General features: G+C 57.4%; 1 protein-coding gene across 27 annotated transcripts in view; it reads left to right on the top strand.

Moving 5' to 3' along the window:
* MICAL3 (microtubule associated monooxygenase, calponin and LIM domain containing 3) overlaps positions 1 to 19,397 on the top strand; it is a 175,915-nt gene extending 156,518 nt beyond the window's left edge. For 18 of the 27 annotated variants that reach the window (XM_082420527.1, XM_082420526.1, XM_082420528.1 and 15 more), the window contains 7 exons: positions 674 to 784; positions 1,842 to 1,935; positions 6,153 to 6,203; positions 14,349 to 14,414; positions 16,414 to 16,513; positions 16,670 to 16,743; positions 16,817 to 19,397. In XM_082420527.1, the coding sequence (XP_082276653.1) occupies positions 674 to 784; positions 1,842 to 1,935; positions 6,153 to 6,203; positions 14,349 to 14,414; positions 16,414 to 16,513; positions 16,670 to 16,743; positions 16,817 to 17,001 (681 nt within the window). In that variant the 3' untranslated portion in view covers positions 17,002 to 19,397. The remainder of the gene's footprint in view (positions 1 to 673; positions 785 to 1,841; positions 1,936 to 6,152; positions 6,204 to 14,348; positions 14,415 to 16,413; positions 16,514 to 16,669; positions 16,744 to 16,816) is intronic. The other 9 variants (XM_082420522.1, XM_082420521.1, XM_082420531.1 and 6 more) reach the window with 3 other exon arrangements.

The raw sequence follows: 19,397 nt of genomic DNA, 5'->3' as shown, positions 1-19,397 counted from the left end.
CCCACTGTGCCCGACACTTGCTGTGCCCTCCACGCCACGTTCGCAGGTGCAGCTGTGCTGTCTGGCTGGGCGCCCCTCCGTTGTTGACAGCCCCACAGCCCTGCCAGAGCACGTCCTCCCTCCTCTTGGTGTGCAGACCCCTGATCTGTCCAGGTTCACCGGCACCCTTCTTCCAGCTGCATTAGTTGGTTTGGGTTCGCTCAGACTTAAAATAGAAGCATCCCTATTTCCTTCAGGCCTGACTTCTTCAAAGAACCTTGCAAGTAGTGCTCATCTGAAAAAAGTGGGCTTTGATACCAAACAAAAAAGTAGAAGGATCCTGGGTTCTCTTTTTCCTTTCCCTGTGTGCCCCCTACAAGCAAGAGGCTTGGGGAAAACATTTCATCAACATGTTTACCCCCACTGTCTTAAAGAAGAGCAGACGTCCTTACATGGGAAACAGGTGATCTCAGCAGTAAAGGCGCCCCGCCCTCCTGTCCTAACTGCCCAGCAGTCATTGTGCAGCCAGCCTCCTGTCCCTGCCCCATGGGAGCGTCTCCCGTGGATCTCCGGGTGCCCCCTGGCCTGTGGAGCTCCTGCCAGGCCGAGGGTCTGGGCGTCTGCGCACACCCCGCCCCCCCCGCCCTGCGGCCTCTGTGACCCTGACTGAGTAAACCCCTGTCGTCCCCTCCAGCCGAGGACTTACACGGAGGAGGAGCTGAACACCAAGCTGACCCGGCGCGTGCAGAAGGCGGCTCGGAGGCAGGCCAAGCAGGAGGAGCTGAAGCGGCTGCACCGCGCCCAGGTGAGCAGCGGGGAGTCCGCACCCGCAGGAGGGCGGGAGAAGAGGCAAGCAGAGCCGCCTCGCAGGGTGGGGGGGGGGGGGGCGGGCGGTGGTGGTTGGGTGAAAGGGAGGGGCCAGGCTTTGAGTCTCCTAGATCCCTAGCTCTGGAAGAACCACTGTAAAGCCAGCTCGTGTGTTTGTCAGAGCTGTCAGCAAGAGGCAGCTGTGACTAGCTGGCCTCCGACACGCCTGGGATTTAGAGGTTGGAGCTGTCCTCAGGGTCCCAGGCCTTCCAGCGTTTTTTTTTTTAAACAAAAAATAATTTTTTAATGCGAAATATTAAAAGATACCTAAATGCAATGTGGTTTTTTAATGAAATCGTATGTATATAGTTGTGTTCATAAAGATTAGGACAATAATCAAAAGCTCTACAACGGCAAGAAACATTAACAGCAAGTCCAAATCCCAGCAAAGATATTCCTCTGGTTTTCCAAAACCAGTCTTCTCGTCCTTTCCCTGGACATTACTCTGAATCTGTGTTCCCTGCATGACCGGATCCCTGGATTTTATTTCATTTTCTGTGTGAAGATATGTCCCTGCCGCTGCTTCAGGGTGGGAGGTCCTCCCGGGTGTCAGTCATCCCTAAGAAGCCTCTCTCCGTGCAGAGTGGAGCTGTGTTTTTTCATTGAAGTAGAGTTGGTTTACAATGTTGTGCTAATCTCTGCTGTACAGCGAAGTGATTCAGTTATCTACATGTATACATTCCTTTTATACTCTTTTCCATGATGCTTTATCCCAGGAGATTGGCTATGATTCTCTGTGCTGTACATCAGGACCTTGTTGTTCATCCATCCTACATCTAATAGTTTATAGCCACTAACCCCAAACTCCCAGTCCCTTACCCCAACCCCTGACCCCGGCAAGCGCAAGTCTGCTCTGGGCAGTTTTAATCTTGTTGAAGCAGGATCTGTTTGAGACTCTCAGGAGCCCCACTGGGGTGTTTGCGCCCTCGTGCCGCGCTCTGGGCACCCGGCCACTTCGCCCTTCTCCCTCCTTCACACTGTCATGTCGCCCGCAGATCATCCAGCGGCAGCTGGAGCAGGTGGAGGAGAAGCAGCGCCAGCTGGAGGAGAGAGGGGTTGCCGTGGAGAAGGCGCTGCGTGGGGAAGCAGGTACCGGCTGGGTTCCTGGCGGACAGGTGATCCCCGAGGAAAGCCCACCCAGCCCCGCGGGAGGCTAGTTCCCGTCACGCCCTTAGGAGTCAGCTAGTCTCCAGCAGGATTCTCTCTCTGGTCCCCTCGTCACTGAGAGCTGGGGCTTCTGTTAAGCAAAGGAGGAGAAAGGCCCGTGCATCTGGCGCTGCCCCGCCCAGTCTCAGGGCCGGCCGTCCCCTCGGCTCATCATCTGCTGCTGACGCCCTGGGCCTCCTCTCTCCTCCCTCCTCCCCATCTTTTCCTCGAGAAGACAGTGACTGGAACGGGGCAGGCTGTGCACAAGGAACCATCACAGAACTGCTCGTGCAGGCCACCCCACCCCCTCCACCCCAACGGGTGGAGCTAGTGCTCCGGGTGGACCAGGCTCTGTCCTGGAGGCTGGGCACTCAGGGCAGAGCCCAAGCAGAGCAGACCCTGGGAAGTGGCTGTGAGGGCCATGTGATGGTGGCTGCCCTTCCTGGGGCAGAGCCATGGGGGCAGTGCAGTCACACCACTGTCCCCAGAGCCTGTGGGTGGGCCCAGCACAGTGGGGCTCAGGGAGAGCAAAGAGGTGCCGAGGGCCCAGGAGGCCCTCTTGGTTCAGGACCTTGAAACCGCTGGACCAGCCCCAGCTGTAGCCCCAACCCAGGCACTAGTGATTCCTCCCTGCCTTCCCAAGCCCCCAAATCTGGAGCCTCCATCCCTTTGTAGAGAGCACGGGCCTCCAGGGTCAGCACTAGAGTCGTGGGACCAGGGATGAGGACAGGTGGTGACGTGGTTTTCCTCGGGAGCGGGGGCGGGTCCTCTGGGCTTTGGGCTGAGGGTAAACTGAAGGCGAATCAGGAAGAGGCAGCCACGAATGCGGCCTGTCGCTGCCTCTGATCTTGCTGGAAGACTGACCAGTGGTTGGCCTCCGAGTGAGCGGCTGGTGTCAGGATGCGTTCGTGGGGTTCTGGAGGACTGGGGTCAGGCACAAAGGAGATCTTCCGTCCTGACTCTTCACGGCCACGGAGTGCAGCTAACAGTCGACTCAGGGTGACCTTCAGGTGAAGACAGGACACGAGGCAGGAAGATGAGGCTGTGATGTCTTGTGACTGATGCTGGACTCCCTGTGCCACCAGATGACATGTGAGAACTTGACTCGTGAGGCGAGCCGGCCCCTGTGCCCAGGAGCAGGGACTCAGGTTCACCCGGCAGGGCCCCCGCCCTGCGTGCCCTGACCCGGCCTCCTCGGTCAAGCCTGACCACCTGGATGGAGCAGCCCTGCAACAGTGGGAACGGGGACCCACGGGCCCTGCCATCTCTGCTCTCTCTTCTTGCAGAAGATGCCAGGAGGACCCTGGACCCTCAGATTTCTCCTGCCAAGGTGGAGAGGGGTCACAGTTCGCGTAAGTGCCCCTGTGCTCCACAGGGCTCTGAGGTCCAGATGCGCACCCAGCGCTAATGGTTCCGCACGGCATTCAGATATCTTTCAGCTGCCCTGCGGTTTGTCCGTGGCGGCCCCTCAGCATTTCCACAGCAGGCTGCGTTCCTCAGTCTGCTGCCTGCCAAGGGGCCAGAGAAAAGGCACCACTGAAGATTGACCTGGGATTTTGCTGAAATTCCGCTTACTAGTTGTTTAGATAATTACCTTTTCATAAACACATACAACCAGAATTTCATCTACGTGGTTTTGAAACTTTTTTTTTAATCAGCAGCAGAAAGCTTTTTTACAAGACAAATTATGAGTTCAAGTTTAAAGAAAAAAAAAATTACTCTTAAATGTTAATAAACACAAATTTGAAAATGCAGTTTGTGGAGAGCTGCAGGGTTAATACCCTCCATGTCCAGTCCAACCCTGGACGCAGGGTGGGCACCTGATGCGCAGAGGTGGGGGTAGGTCATATACAGCCATGGGAATCTCAGGACGTGCACAGTGAGAACGGTCTGGGTGTCTGCAGCTTGAAGTCGGAGTTGCTCTCTCAGTGGAATCACTACAGATCCAACTGCAGTTCAGATTCCTTATGAAGAAGAGATCTCAGATAAATGCTCCCAAACATACAGTGAACCCAGAACCAGCTGTGCTATGTGTTGTGGCACCTGGAGGACCACTCTGGCACCTGGAGGACCACCATGGCACCTGGAGGACCACCTTGGCCCCTGGAGGACCACCCTGGCAGGACACTCCGAGAGTGAGACTCTGCTAGCAGGCCAGGATTGAAGTTAATGAATGAAGTGTCATTTTCCCCCGCGTCACAGGCAGGACAGACACTCGCACACAGAGGGCAGAAGAAGCCTGGTCCTGGGGCCTCACAGAAGCATGTTTACCTGCAGCACAGATTAACATGTTGATGGGCTTCAGTGGGTTACACATTGGCGGATCAAAGATTCGAAGGTGGTGTGTCCTGTTTAAGTTTTTTTTTTTTTAATTAATTTATTTATTTGTTTTTTATTTTTGGCTGTGTTGGGTCTTCGTTGCTGTGCGCGGGCTTTCTCTAGTTGCGGCGAGCGGGGGCTACTCTTCGTTGCGGTGCGCGGGCTTCTCATTGCTGTGGCCTCTCTTGCGGAGCACGGGCTCTAGGCGCGCGGGCTTCATTAGTTGCGGCACTTGGGCTCAGTAGTTGTGGCTCATGGGCTCTAGAGCGCAGGCTCAGTAGCTGTGGCGCACGGGCTTAGTTGCTCCACGGCATGTGGGATCTTCCTGGGCCAGTGATGGAACCTGTGTCCCCTGCATTGGCAGGAGGATTCTTAACTCACTGCACCACCAGGGAAGCCGTGTTTAAGTTTTTTGATGAGTTAAAAGTAGTTGTGAATTGGGTATTTGGGAGACCCGGAACAGCACTTGAAGAGCCCGAAGCTTCCAGAGAGCAGGTTGAAACCACAATTCTGGTCCAGAGTCTGCTAAGCTTCCCAGAACTTGTGTCCAAATACACGTCTCCTGTTTCAAAGACGGGCTGTGGTACCTCCGTTGGGAGATTCCCACAATGCATTTGGGAAACACTCGACACAGGAACCCAGTACTTTGCTTTTTTTCTTTTAAGCACATCACTTCCTAGGCTCCCTCTTGTCAGAAGCCCCTGGGGCTCTGTTCCCACCTGACAGAGGTCGTCTTTGAGGCTCAACTGTGCCTTCTCTTGGGATTCTGTGTCCCATCCCTCCTGCTAGTCTGCTTGCTCGCAGCCGAGCCTTTGAGAAGGCCATTCGGGCTGAGGAGTGCTGGTCAGCTCCTTCCCTGAACTGGCCATTCGATCTCACCTGATGGGCTGTCTGTGGGGTCAGACTGGTGGCCTAGCTGCCTTCCAGAGAAGGCTCGCATAGTTCTGAGTCTTACGTATATCCGCACGGCAAGTTTAGCTTCAGAGCCTTGGATAAGACTGAGACTCGTGAGGTTTCTGGTCTGGGGCAGCTGGGAAGCCCTCTTTGTCTCTGGAACCCACTGGATCAGCCTCAGTCTGCTTTCCAGTGTGTGTGTTTTGGAAGGAGGAGCCCTCGTGTGGAACCAGAGGCTGCCAGGACCAGCTGTCAGATTGTGAGTTGTGGAGGAAAGGGTAGCGAACCGCAGCCGACTCCGCTCTGCGTGCGTCACGGTCCTGGGGGGCCGCCCTCGCTCACAGCGCCTGTGTCGGGGTCCTGGAGTGTGATGAACGCGAATACGTTGCCGCCCGTTGCCCGCTCTCAGGGGGCCTGAACACAGAAGAAACAGGGCCTCCTGCATCTCAGGCCGTCCAGCAGAAGTGCTTCTCCTGGTGGGGTCGGTGTGGACAGGGCAAGCTGAGGGCTGGTTCCTGACACAGCTTTTTTAGGGTGTTCACGTTTCGCCTTCAGCCCCTCAGCCTGGGGCTTCTAATATTCGGAAATTAGGGAGGTTCGTAACCTTTGATCTGCCCTTGAGTTTCTTTAAATCTTAGTTAGATGAGGTTGAGTCCCAGCAGGATTCCCAACCAAGCCAAGGCTTCTGTCCTGGCTGATCGCTTTCTGTCAGTGCAGTCACCTGTGGTTTTCTGTGACCACCCCTCGCACCCAGAGGTCTGTGGCTACAGTGTGCACGTGGGGGGGCGGGGGGGCACCTGGGGGGACACATGCTTTCCAGCTGCCACCTGTCCCCCTCCTGCTGCGTCTCGGTGTTTCTTATGCTTCACGCCATTCATTGCTCGAGGCTCGCGGGGACCGGAGGGTTATCTGATGCAGTAACTCTCTTCACCGATTCCTTGTTGTAGACTATTGGGGAGAGTCTTATTACACTGACCTCATCGACTTGCGTCTGGGTGGTATGTATGTAGCCCTGTTGCTGAACTAACCCTGCTGATGCCCCCCTACCCCGCACCTGCTCACAAACAGCAAGAAGTCATCCCGATAACCAGCAGATGGCAAAAGCACAGGCCCTTTTCCAGCTCAAAGGGAGCAATGCCCGACCCTCGCCCTGCCCGTACGTGCTCCAGGGGGAGACCTGAGATAGCTTTTGCTGCCTGGGGTTATTTTAATGTTTTATAAATAAAAGTTCACCTACCCAAGCCTGTCAACCTCAGATCTTCACTCTGGTCCCACTAATATCGTTTGGTTGTTTGACGGTAGGAACACACACGGACACACTCAACACGCATGCATACACACACACTCTACCATGACCTCCCCTCGAATCACATCCCTCCCACTCCCCCCAGGAAGCTCACTGCCAACCACACTTGGGAACCAAACACACAGAGAGCTCGGCCTCCACTGTCTCCATCAGGGCGTGCTCGGGCCCCCGCTGAGAGGTCCAGGTGCCTGGGAGTGGTGTCATGGTGATTTCTGCCCGGATCACCAGACTTGAGGCTGTGTTGACGGATGCCTCTGAGAATGTTCCTCCCTCCTTGCTCTGTCCAGGGACCTACTTTGCAGCTCTTTTCAACAAAGACAGGAAAAGTCCCAGGCAGTGGTCCTCCGTGTATGGTCCCTGGAGTGCCAGCCTTGGCAGCACCCCTTGGGGGCCTGTTAGAAGTGCAGGTTCTCAGGCCCTGCCCCAGACCTTCTGAGTCAGGAGCCCTGGAGGTGAGGCCTGGTTACCTGCTTTAACAAACCTTCCAGGCCACGCTCATGCCTTCTAAAGTGGAACCGCCCTCTCAAAGGAACTCAGTATGTTTGTTTTCTTGCATACAAAGCTCACCATTTGTGTCGGATCAGAGAAACAGCCAAGGCCTGAGTCTCACCTCTAGACCTCGGGCACCTTTTCTCCTGGAAGGCTGCCCTCGTATCAGGAGCCAAGCCAGGTGGCTGCTCAGGGCCCGGCGCCTTCTTGGGGTCCTGCCTCCTGGGTCAGGCGGTCTGACCTCTTCATCTCCCCATGCAGGCTCCGTGCCTGAAAGTGGTCTTAAAACAGACGAGGGAACAAAGATAACTCTCTCATATTTTACCGTAATCCCATCCTTTTAAGAGAGTCACTTCTTGGCCCATTCATTTAAAAACCAAAGCATGATTCTGATGGCGACTCAAGACAGAGCCCTGGTCTTAGAGAGGCTCCACCAGTAAGGAGGCTCCCAGCCTCCCGGCCTCCTTGGGGGTGAACTGTCGCTGGCCTCTGCTCTGCTCTCTCACCCCATGTCCACGGGTTCGCCCCTCTGCACTGCCTTCCAGGGCCCTGAGCTTCTGGTGTCCAGGTGCTGCCACCTCGTGGCCATTGCTGCTGTAAAAGGGCTGATGCTTACACCCCGACTAACAGACCCCACCCCTGACTAACGTCCTGGGCTCCCTTCCCGCCGCTTCCCGACACCCCTGGGGAACGTTTATGTCGATTCCAAACGAATGTGAAAAGTATTTTTTTGTTTAATTCAGAATCTACTGGGAAGAACTATCAAACCCATTTCTTTAAAATTACGTTCGCCCTTCCCTCCTAGCTCGAATACTGTTGCCACATTGGTTACCTCATGTGGCTAGTTTTGCTTTCTTTGCTCCTGTTGGCTTGAGTGATAAGATGTTGACTGTTTCCATTTCTATGTCCCTGGACTTCAGCTTCTAGCCTTCTGGGTTTAGAATTCCCACAAATTCCAGGGGAAAACGAAATAAATAGAAAAAGGAACTCAGTGTATCTCTGAATTATGAACGCCCACATTAAACACCTTATGACCCCCGCTGCCCGATTCACTTCCTGCTCTGTCAGTTCTCTGTGATTTCTGTGTAAAGTCTAACCTCGGTGGGCTCTGCTCAGCACGCAGAGGCTGCTGCCCTCCCACAGACTCCGGGAGGAGAAGAGATGCCAGAATCAGCCCCCTTTTCAGTTCCTGCTGATGTTTCCTTCTTGGAGCGCTTGGTAATCTCATTATTTGGGGAAATTTTACCCTTTTGAAATTTGGAGCCTGAAGTGTAGAATCTGATTGCTTCTCTACTGTTGCATCCCCAAAGAGCCACAGGGAAACCCAGCACCAATCTTACTTCCTGCGTGGGTAAGAGGAGGCTCAGGCACCCTGCCAGAGGAGACCAGCCTCCAAATCCCTACCCGACCTCTGCCCGCCACACAGACTTGCTTCCGTGGGGTCTTACAGTGGCTCTCAGCTAACTTTTAAAGGCACCAAATCTGTTAAAAGTCTTTTTCTGAGCCACAGAGTATAAAGATCCCCTTTCCACAAAGCTGAATCTTGTGATTTCAAAGGACCCATTAAAGGACAGAGGCAGCGTCCCGCCTGCCCAGCCACCCATCTTGTTGCACTAGACCAAGTAGGTGACTGGACACCTTCAGATAAAAACATCTCTTCTGGAGAACTTTAACTTAGAACTATATACACCTGGGGACTTCCCTGGCGGTCCATTGGTTAAGAAGACTCTGTGCTTCCAATGCAGGGGGCGTGGGTTTGATCCCCGGTCAGGGAGCTAAGATCCCACATGCGGCATGGTGTGACCAAAAAAAAAATTAATTGAAATACATACACCTGATTTCTAGTTTTCAAAGACCTCACCTCTTGATTTGTATGTCTCAAGGGGAAATTGAAAGAACATGAGTGGTTTAGAAACGTAGTGTAAAGGACTGGGGAGGGGCTTTCATTGTTGCTGTGAGTTGTGGTGGGAAGGCAGGGAAGGCAGGGAAGCACGTCCCGCCCGCCCACTCCCCCTTCCAAGCCTCCCTGTGCTGTTCGCCCCCCTTAGTTGATGCTGGCAGATTTTTGGCTGGTCTGTTCGGTTTGAGCATTAGCCTGGCTCTGGTTTTGCTTTAGGAACTTTAAATCCTTGAGATTCCCCAGCATTCCTGTGTGTGTGGGTGTCCCAGCCTGTGTGTGTACACACGTGTGTGTGTGTGTGTGTGTGTGTGTGTGTGTTGGATCTCAATTTTCACATGCTTTTTTTTTTCCGTTCGTTTTCCCCCCAGTCTAGAGGTTTGTTCCATACTGAGTTTTCCTAACAAGGTATCTCCCCAGCTGTCTGTTGGCCGGGCCTGCCGGGCAGAGCCCTCCACCCTGTCGGATGCTGCAGGCCGCCCTACGGCTTGCAGACCAGCCACTCTGTCTCCAGCTACCCTGACGTTCCCTGTAGTGGGGTGACTGGGTGGGAGGGAGGATGCAGTGCTTCAGGCAAAGCCTTTATGAGGAAGCAGGGGAGATGGACATATAGAAAGAACAAGTGGAGGGGGTTGCCGCAGGACTGGTCGTGGCTGCCCACTGTTCCACAGCCTGCAGGGTCCTGGACCGGCCCCGGGCCACCAGAGGGGCAAGGCAGTCGCTGGAGAGCGCCCGACTTAGGGGACGAAACCTGGCTTCAGGCCCGCTTCACCGTGTCCCCAGCCCGGCCACTCGCCTTCTCTGGGCCTCTCCGTTAGGCGGGGCGGAGGCGGCTTGGTGGCCCTTCCAGGTCTGGCGCCCGAGTGGGCTCTGTGTGTGACCCCTGTCCTCCAAGCTGCGTCCTTTTGTTGCTTTTGCCTGGAGCCTCTGTCGGTCCTCTAGGAAGGGCCCTCTGTGCTGGGAACGGAGAGCGAGGGCGGGTCCTAGTCGGGCTGCGCACGTCAGACCCTCTGAGCCTCCGGTCCCTCTTTTGACGGCAGAGCTGCCGATGCCTGTCTGGCTGGGCAGCCCCCGGGGCCAGTGCCGGGGCCAGAGGAGGCCACACAGGTGCCCGTGGCTTGAATTCTGACGCACTGCCACGCTCACGTCACACGTCCCCCTGGAATCCGTGAGATGTGCCTGGCTGCACGATGATAATCTGCAGCTTTTCAAATTCAGTGACACATGTCGCCTGACCCGAAGTTGGGGAGGGTGGGTGCTGACGGCCGCCCTGCGAGGCCGCACCTGGCACGCGGGCTCTGGGTGCTCTGGGTGGCAGCTGGGGTCAGAGTGAGTGACGCACACGGACAGGAACCCATCTCCCCGATGTTACACAGAAACTAATGTCGACGACTTCTGTTTGCCACGAGTGTGACGACCTCTCTGCCCTTACCGCTGGTGAACCCAATCTGTGTCTCTCATGTCTCCAAAGGAGGCAAGAGGCTAGCTCCAAACCAGCGCCTCTGTGTCTCCCTTGCATGCTCGTTTCAGGTTCAGGTCTGGGGTGGAACTCCCCTTGTTTGGCTGGTTTTTCCCTTCAGTTTCTTCTTTTTAAAACAGTATTTACTGGGTGTTTTTTCTGATTATAAAGTATACATTATGGAACTGTCAGAGCACGCAGGAAGGCTAAGGAAGAGAGTCACAGCCCGCCTTTCATGGCCTCTGGCCGTTTCACGTCTGCTCTGCCTGTTGCCACGAGGGTGCGCTTTCCTAATTTCTGTCCTGGGTCCTGTTCTGTGATCTCGTGCCGTATTCTGTGCTGGAAGGGCGTCTGAGGACGTGGTCTACATAAAAGGGGCTGAATGCTGCGTTTTGTGATGTCCAGAAGGGGAAGCACATTCTTACCTGTGCTGCCGGCACGTGCTTCCTTGTTTCGGATGCGTGTGGCTGTGTGTCATGTCCCTATCCCTTGCTAACAAGCAGGGATGCTGTTCCACTTTCACCCACAGCCTGTTTGCATTTAACATCTGTCCCAGGAAGCGTCAGAGGTGGGGACCCTGTAGTTTGTGGGCATATCCAGGTGTCCTGAGCACCAGCCTTGAGACAGAGAAGGTTGCATGTAGATGAGTTATAAGTTGGGGGTGTTTGTAAGAAAGGAGGCTCGCGCCTGCCCCAGTGACCACCTGGTCACGCCACTCGGAACTCTGGACGTGATCACTGCACACGTACCACCCACACACACACACACACACAGCCTCTGCACACCTACCACACACACAACTTCTGCACACCCACCACACCCACAGCCTCTGCACACCCCCCCACACACACAGCCTCTGCACACCCACCACACCCACAACTTCTGCACACCCCACACACACACAGCCTCTGCACACCCCACACACACACATAGCCTCTGCACACCCCACACACACACACAGCCTCTGCACACCCCCCACACACACAACTTCTGCACACCACACACACACACAGCCTCTGCACACCCATCACACACACAACTTCTGCACACCCACCACACACACACAGCCTCTGCACACCCACCACACCCACAACTTCTGCACACCCCCCACACACACAGCCTCTGCACACCCCACACACACACAGCCTCTGCACACCCACCACACACACACAGCCTCTGCACACCCACCACACCCACACAGCCTCTGCACACCCCCCACACACACAGCCTCTGCACACCTACCACACACACACAGCCTCTGCACACCCACCACACACACAACTTCTGCACACCCACCACACCCACAGCCTCTGCACACCCACCACACACACAGCCTCTGCACACCCACCACACACACTTCTGCACACCCACCATACCCACAGCCTCTGCCACCCCCATACACACACAGCCTCTGCACACCCCACACACACAGCCTCTGCACACCCCACACACACACTTCTGCACACCCCACACACACACAGCCTCTGCACACCCCACACACACACAGCCTCTGCACACCCACCACACACACAGCCTCTGCACACCTACCACACACACACAGCCTCTGCACACCCACCACACACACACAGCCTCTGCACACCTACCACACACACAACTTCTGCACACCCACCACACCCACAGCCTCTGCACACCCCACACACACACACAGCCTCTGCACACCACCCCCACACACACAGCCTCTGCACACCCCACACACACACAACTTCTGCACACCCCACACACACAGCCTCTGCACACCCATCACACACACAACTTCTGCACACCCACCACACACACACAGCCTCTGCACACCCACCACACCCACTTCTGCACACCCCCCCACACACAGCCTCTGCACACCCATCACACACACAACTTCTGCACACCCACCACACACACACAGCCTCTGCACACCCACCACACCCACTTCTGCACACCCCACACACACAGCCTCTGCACACCCATCACACACACAACTTCTGCACACCCACCACACACACACAGCCTCTGCACACCCACCACACACACACAGCCTCTGCACACCCACCACACCCACACAGCCTCTGCACACCCCCCACACACACAGCCTCTGCACACCCACCACACACACAACTTCTGCACACCCACCACACCCACAGCCTCTGCACACCCACCACACACACAGCCTCTGCACACCCACCACACACACAACTTCTGCACACCCACCATACCCACAGCCTCTGCACACCCCCCATACACACACACAGCCTCTGCACACTCCACACACACAGCCTCTGCACACCCCACACACACACTTCTGCACACCCCACACACACACAGCCTCTGCACACCCCCCACACACACAGCCTCTGCACACCCACCACACACACACAGCCTCTGCACACCCCACACACACACAGCCTCTGCACACCTACCACACACACACAGCCTCTGCACACCCACCACACACACTTCTGCACACCCCCCACACCCACAGCCTCTGCACACCCACCACACACACACAGCCTCTGCACACCCACCACACACACACAGCCTCTGCACACCTACCACACACACACAAGCCTCTGCACACACACCCCCACACACAGCCTCTGCACACCTACCACACACACAACTTCTGCACACCCACCACACCCACAGCCTCTGCACACCCCATACACACTTCTGCACACCCACCACACCCATAGCCTCTGCACACCCCATACACACTTCTGCACACCCACCACACCCACAGCCTCTGCACACCCCATACACACAACTTCTGCACACCTCACACACACACAGCCTCTGCACACCCATCACACACACACAGCCTCTGCACACCCCACACACACACACACACAGCCTCTGCACACACACCCCCACACACACACAGCCTCTGCACACCCACACACAAACAGCCTCTGGCCTTAGTCGTGAATTTTCACCCAATATCAGATTCATGCACAAAGCCCTGTGGAGAACACAGAGAAGAGCTTAAAAGAAAGAGAAAACGTGGCACTTGCACTCACCCCGTTGCAAAGTAAAGGGCCTCTCAACCAACACGTGGCTGCTTGGCCCTTGTTCACCGAAACAGGCTTGTTTCTAATGGTCCAGGCCCTGCCTACCACGCGGGGCCGTGGTTCCTGCGTGTGCCCTGTGGTTCTGTGATGGTCCCTTGCTGACGGTCCCCCCTCCTGAGAGCCCCAGGCCCCGAGTCTAGAGATGTCCTCTGCACGACTTCCCAGCTTTGTTTCTGTGAGTTTCTGGCGTGTCCTGTCGTGCAGTCCGCAGTGTGACAGCGTCCCCAGCTGTGGCGTCGACCCTCTACGGAGAGGGAAGGGGCAGAGGAAGAGGGGCGATCAGCTCTGCCTGGCTACGGGGGGACAGAGATTCTGGCGGTGGGGACCGCCTCCGTGGGGACGCGCTGGGCCAACGAGCCCTGGCTCAGAATCAGAGCGTCACAGGCGTTGGCCCTGGAGGCCCATCAAAGACCGGGCGCTGCCTCCGTGGCGGGGAGCTCCTCTATGGGTTCAGCGCCCAGAGGCGCCCCCAGCCCTTAGATTCACCCACAGGGTGACATCTGAGAACTCTCACTCGGGCCTGGCCGCTCCACGGCAGCGGGCAGGCCTGCTGACACTTTGGATGTTTTCACGGAGGGATCCCCAAACCCAAAAGGCCCCCAGATGGTCATTCCCGGCTCTCCCGCCCTCCCAGCAAGGACCAGAGGAGGAGGGAGCCCGCCCTCCCCAGGCCCGGGGCTGCTCCTGCTCAGTTTCCGTGCTGGATAAAGGACTGAATTCATTTGTAGACCGTGTTTCCCTTGCTTCTGCTTTTCCATTTCTTGTATTTTTTCTTTTCCTCCTGTTGTTCCTTTCTCACTTTTTTTGCTTTTTGTCCTCTGCTTGTTTTTCACTTCACCTCTCCCTGTCCCTCTCCACTTCCGCACTCCTCCTCCTCCTCCTCTCTGTCCATCTCGTCTCCTCCTCCTCCTTGTTTGGCCCTTTTTGAAGTTGAGCCCAGTGGCGGGACTCCACGACGTAGACCTCTCTCCTTCTGCCCTTGCTGTGTCCAGGAAGGTAAAGTAAACCCCAACCTTCTCCCCACCGCCTCTCGGGGGGGCGTAGCAACACTAGTCAAACAGGGACCCGAAACCCAGCTCTTTCTCGTTCATCTTCTGATACCTGGTAGCCCTGTTACAAACCCCCTGAGTATGTGGCAGTCCCTTACAAGGTACAGTATCCCTTCGACTGTCTCGGGGGGCTGGGGGGCGGGGTGCAGGCAGGGAGCAGGTCCAGGTCTGGGGGCCTCTCAGGCTGCAGGCATCCACGGTTCCAGGCCACCACTCGTGGTCGGGCCTTTCAGCCTCCAGTCCCACAGATAGAGGGACCGGGACGCGGGTGAGGAGCCCTGCCCCATGTGGCAGCGATTTGTGCTGGTGAAGTCGAGGAATACTGTCCTTACAAAGACTGTGCTACACAGATGCCCCAGTTCTTTCCAAACCACTAAAAGCAAACTTCTCTGCCCTGTGTCTTGCTGAGTGTGTGTGTTTTAAGTTTGTCTGGTTTGCAGTCCCTTGTGGTGGTGATTGTCGTTGACAAGGCATGCGGGCGGGGCCAGGGAGTGTGACCACGGCTAACCCGCTAACCTTCCTCTGCTCTCCCCGGCGCTTGCTCACCGCTGACCACCACCAGCTGCGTCCACCTCGGCCGTCCCTCCGGAGCTGGCTCGAGCGCTTCAGGAGGCATCCTGGTGCCCAGAGAGCTTACCTGCCCCGGGCCCCGTACTCCCTGTACGCCCCGCGGGTGCCCTGTGCAGAGCCGCTCAGGAAGGAACGCGCGGAGCTGGATGGGGGCTGCCGGGCGGTTGGGAGTGCTCTGGCCCCGGCGCCCAGCACGCACTCCGCAGCGGCCAGGACCCAGGACAGCGCAGTGCAGACGCGGCCCCTGCCCTTGCGTGCGGTGGGAGGCCGGGGTCCCTGAGGGAGAGTCACCCCGTGTGTTCCTGGGCTTGGTTTTACTGGGAGAGGACTTCTGACCAGTGACCCATAAAGTAGAGGCACTTGGAGAGACCTCCCCGTCCCGGCCTCTTAGCCCAGCCGTGGGTGGACTTCTGGGGCCCATGAACACCTGGAGTCCTTGGCAGAGTTATTGGATGTGTTCACGTGCAGTTTTCCAGGAAGAGAGTCCCCAAGTTTCCTGAGACTGTCGAGTGGCTTGTAATCTGAAAACAGCGAAGAGCCACCGCAGTCTGGCTTCTGCGTCTGGACAGGACCCACTACGGCCGTGGGCTTCCTTGTGTCCCCTCCGTGGGGTGTGGCTCCTTGGAAAGGTCTTCCTTCCCCCTGCTGCGGCTGAGCCCGAGGGGGTCAGGCCGCTCCTGGTGGAGACGGGTGTCAGCTGAGTAGGGTGCAGGCAGCCGAGTGTGGGTGGCACCTGCCCCAGAAGCTGCCGCTGGGCTTGGATCAGAGCGGGGAGCCTGCGGTCTCCCTGCCCTGCTGAGAGTCCCCACGCCTCCCAGGGACGTACTGCGTCTGCCATGCAGGGGTCGCGGGAGCATCTGTCAGGAAGGCTGAGGAGCCGCAAGTTGAGAGAGGCACCTCCCTGGTCAGGATATCAGAAACGAGGAGGCCTCGGGGCAGTGACCCTGTGGAGGTGCTGTAGTGAGTGTCCCCGGAAAGGAAGGCCGAGTACCCTTTTAATCTCCATTTGCCTCTTCATTAGACTGGCCTCAAAGCAGACCTAGTACCTAGCAAGTACCAAATACATGCTAGATGAATGAAAAAGAGAAAAAAGGAGGGCAGAGCCCCGAAAACATGCCAAGAGAAAGCAAGCGGTCGAGCAGGAGAGGTCCAGGCAAGCTGCCTCCAGCGGCTGGGGCGTGAGGCCGGCCGGAGGGACAGAGGAAGGCGCAGGCTGGGGACCCTTGGGGGTGGGGCGTCCTCGTGGCCGAAGGCAAACTGGGCCTGGCCTGGGAGCATCAGGCAGCGCCCTGCTGGGCTCTCTGCACATTTGCCCCGTTGCCAAGTCTGGGCTGGGGACAGCGGCACTGCCTGCCCGACACGCCCTCTCTCGGCAGGCATGGGCAAGAAGGACGACCCCAAGCTGATGCAGGAGTGGTTCAAGCTGGTGCAGGAGAAGAACGCCATGGTGCGCTATGAGTCGGAGCTGATGATCTTGTGAGTGGCCTCGGGTCTCGGGGAGCTGAGGTGGGACGTGGGCTCAGGGCCCGTCACGGCAGGAGCGCAGCCCCCTCCCAGTTTAGGGGCGCGGAACTGTGCCACCCCCCCACCAGTCACTTGCTTGTTTTCCCCCCAAATCCCCGGAAACCCCAGCGCCCGGGAGCTGGAGCTGGAGGACCGGCAGAGCCGGCTGCAGCAGGAGCTCCGTGAGCGGATGGCCATGGAAGGTAGGAGGGGTGGGGAGGCAGGTGTGGGCCGCTGCCTCTGGCCCTGCGGACTCACGTGTTTGGTTCTGCCCAGATCACCTGAAGACGGAGGAGGAGCTGTCGGAGGAGAAGAGGATCCTGAATGAGATGCTGGAGGTGGTGGAGCAGAGAGACGCCCTGGTGGCCCTGCTGGAGGAGCAGCGGCTCCGGGAGAAGGAGGAGGACAAGGACCTGGAGGCCGCCATGCTGTCCAAGGGCTTCAGCCTGAACTGGTCCTGAGTGCCGCCCCGGCCCTGGCTGGTCTGTGCATCCGTCTGACCGGGCTGGCTTCTCCCAGACCACCCAGATCCGAGGTCTGAGCGGGCCTGGCGCCTCCTGGGAGTTTGCACTCAGACCTCCTCGGGGCTCTGAGAAGCAGTCAAGCGCCGAGCTGTGGGAGCCCCAGGTGAAGATGGTGGTCCAGTAGCTCAGCCTCCTCCAAGAGGCCTCCCTGTCCTCCTGCTTCGGAGACGGAGGAACGTGGGTCCTGGGGGGGACGCCTGGTAGGAGGGACACGGCTCCCCCCGCGACCCCCAGGCCCAGGGCTGAGGAGGCCCACCCCGCGGGCCCAGTGTCACACTCCAGGCCTCTCCTGGCTGTGGCCTGAGGTCTGAGGCTGCTGCATTTGCTTTTAATTCACGACACTGGAAGATACTGACTTCAGGGTCGGGCGGAGACCCTCTTCCGGCCCCGCCACAGGCTGGCCTTGTCCTCGCCTCGTTCCTGTGTTTGCCCCGAGCGAAGCTGACAGCCTGGGAGACATGGCCGCTTCGCACCCTCTTTGTCAATTAACTTATTTTTTTAATACTTGAAAAGAAGCAACTTCACTTTTATGTCTTTACCAGGATACTGATTGCCTGGCACCTGGGTAGGGGTGTGGAGGTGGGTCCCAGCTGACCGCGCTGTCACTCAGTTCGTTACTCTTTCGTCGTGGGGCTGACCTGAGCCCTCAGGTCAGCAAGACCCCCGTGTGGGCCCCGGCGTGCAGCGCCCGTCCTCCTGTGCCCGGCCCCGGGCGTCCGTGTCTACACCGCTCGCTTGTCAAGGATGCGTTTGAGCTGCTGGAGGCCACGCCGTGAGGCACAGATGCCTCTTGGCCTCCCTGTTGGAATCCTGGCTCTGCAGAACCCATTTTTCCTCCGTTTTGGTGCCGAGGTCTCACCTCCCACAGCATGTTTATTAAAGGAAGTTTTAGGCCGGCTGCACCAGCGTGTGGGACCCTGCGCAGCGAGGCCCAGACCCAGCCAGCTGCAGCTGCAGTGATGCACACTGGGGGACTCCAGTTGGGGTCACACACACACACGCGCTCCGGCCCAGCTCCAGCCCAGCGCCTCTTCGTGGGGAGGCACTGGACGGGAAGCACCATGGAGCCAGCTGGTGCCGTGGCTCAGCCAGAGGCCAGCAGTGTCCAGCCTGCAGAGCCACTGTTAGACTCTGCAGGGGCCGTGCTCGTACACAGAGGAGCGAGGGCAGCGCCAGGCCAGTCCCGAGGCCCTCCAGCCGACTCCTGGTGGAGCGGGACCGCGTGCAGGGAGGAGAGGCCTCGGCAGGACAAGGGGCGTCCACGCCGACCTTGGGATGTCCTTGGGGAACCACATCGTGCCTCAACTTGAACAGAGTCATTCTCACTGCAAAGGAGCAAAGAACTGTCTTCTTCTTCAATCTGTCCCAAAGCTGCCGTCTGCCCCCCTGGAATCCAGGGCACGCACTGCTCCAGCCCTCATGGCTCTGACCTTCACCTCTTGCTTGATGAGGTAGAGCCTCCATTTCTATTCTCCTTTCTTAAAAGGGGGAGCGGAGGGTGTTCTAGATCCCATCCTTAAATCCCAGCCTTCCAATAAAATTGGGCTTGGGACAGGATTCATTGCCTGTGTGGCCTTTGCCTACCCTTCCCATACCCTTCCCACCCACCGCCCCAGTGCACTGCAACTGCCAGGCCCGTCCCTCGAGCTTCTGCCCACCCAGGACGAGGACAAGTTTACAGAGTGGCCAGGAGGGACACGACACCCGTCCCTGCGGAAGCACACTGTGCCTGCAGGAGCGAGGACGGCCTGGAGGCTGCAGAGAAGCTCGGAAATGCTCCCCCACTCCCTCCCGCAGGGCTACGACTTCAGATTCTAGTAGAGCACTTTTTCTGAAAGCTCCCGTTTTATAACCACTAGTTTGCAGGTTGTTGTAGTGCCCTGCTGACGGCTGCATGCAGTGTTTCCCAGCTCTGGAAATGCACTCAGCTCCTGTCAAGTCCCCGTGAAGGCAGGGCAGCAGGAAATCTCTCTCTGTCTCTGAAATGCCACGGCGTGAGCAAGCCCAAGCCCGAGGCCCATGCAGGGACAACCGGGTTCAGCTCCAGCAGAGGCAGGGCGGCAGTGCACCTCGCCTCAGTCTGAGGTCACCAGCGGCTCCACCTGGGGGTCCAGTCCTGCTCAGATGGCGTCTTCTGGCCTTTGCCCCGGGAGCTGTCCCCCAGCTGCTCTGACCAGCAGTGATAGACTATCCTCTATCTTTTCAAAGAGCAGAATTTTTTCAGTGGGGCAGAAAGTGGGGAGAGTTTAAAGAAAACAGTTTTAAAGGTGGTAACAACTGATCTACAAAGGGGAATGGGCCATTTTATGCGCAATAAAAGTTTTTAAAACAGG

Source organism: Balaenoptera physalus, assembly GCF_965194825.1.
Source record: "Balaenoptera physalus genome assembly, chromosome: 13".
Taxonomy (NCBI): Eukaryota; Metazoa; Chordata; class Mammalia; order Artiodactyla; family Balaenopteridae; genus Balaenoptera; species Balaenoptera physalus.
The sequence above is the reverse complement of the archived record's forward strand: the minus strand, read 5'-3'. Positions and strand labels throughout refer to the sequence as shown.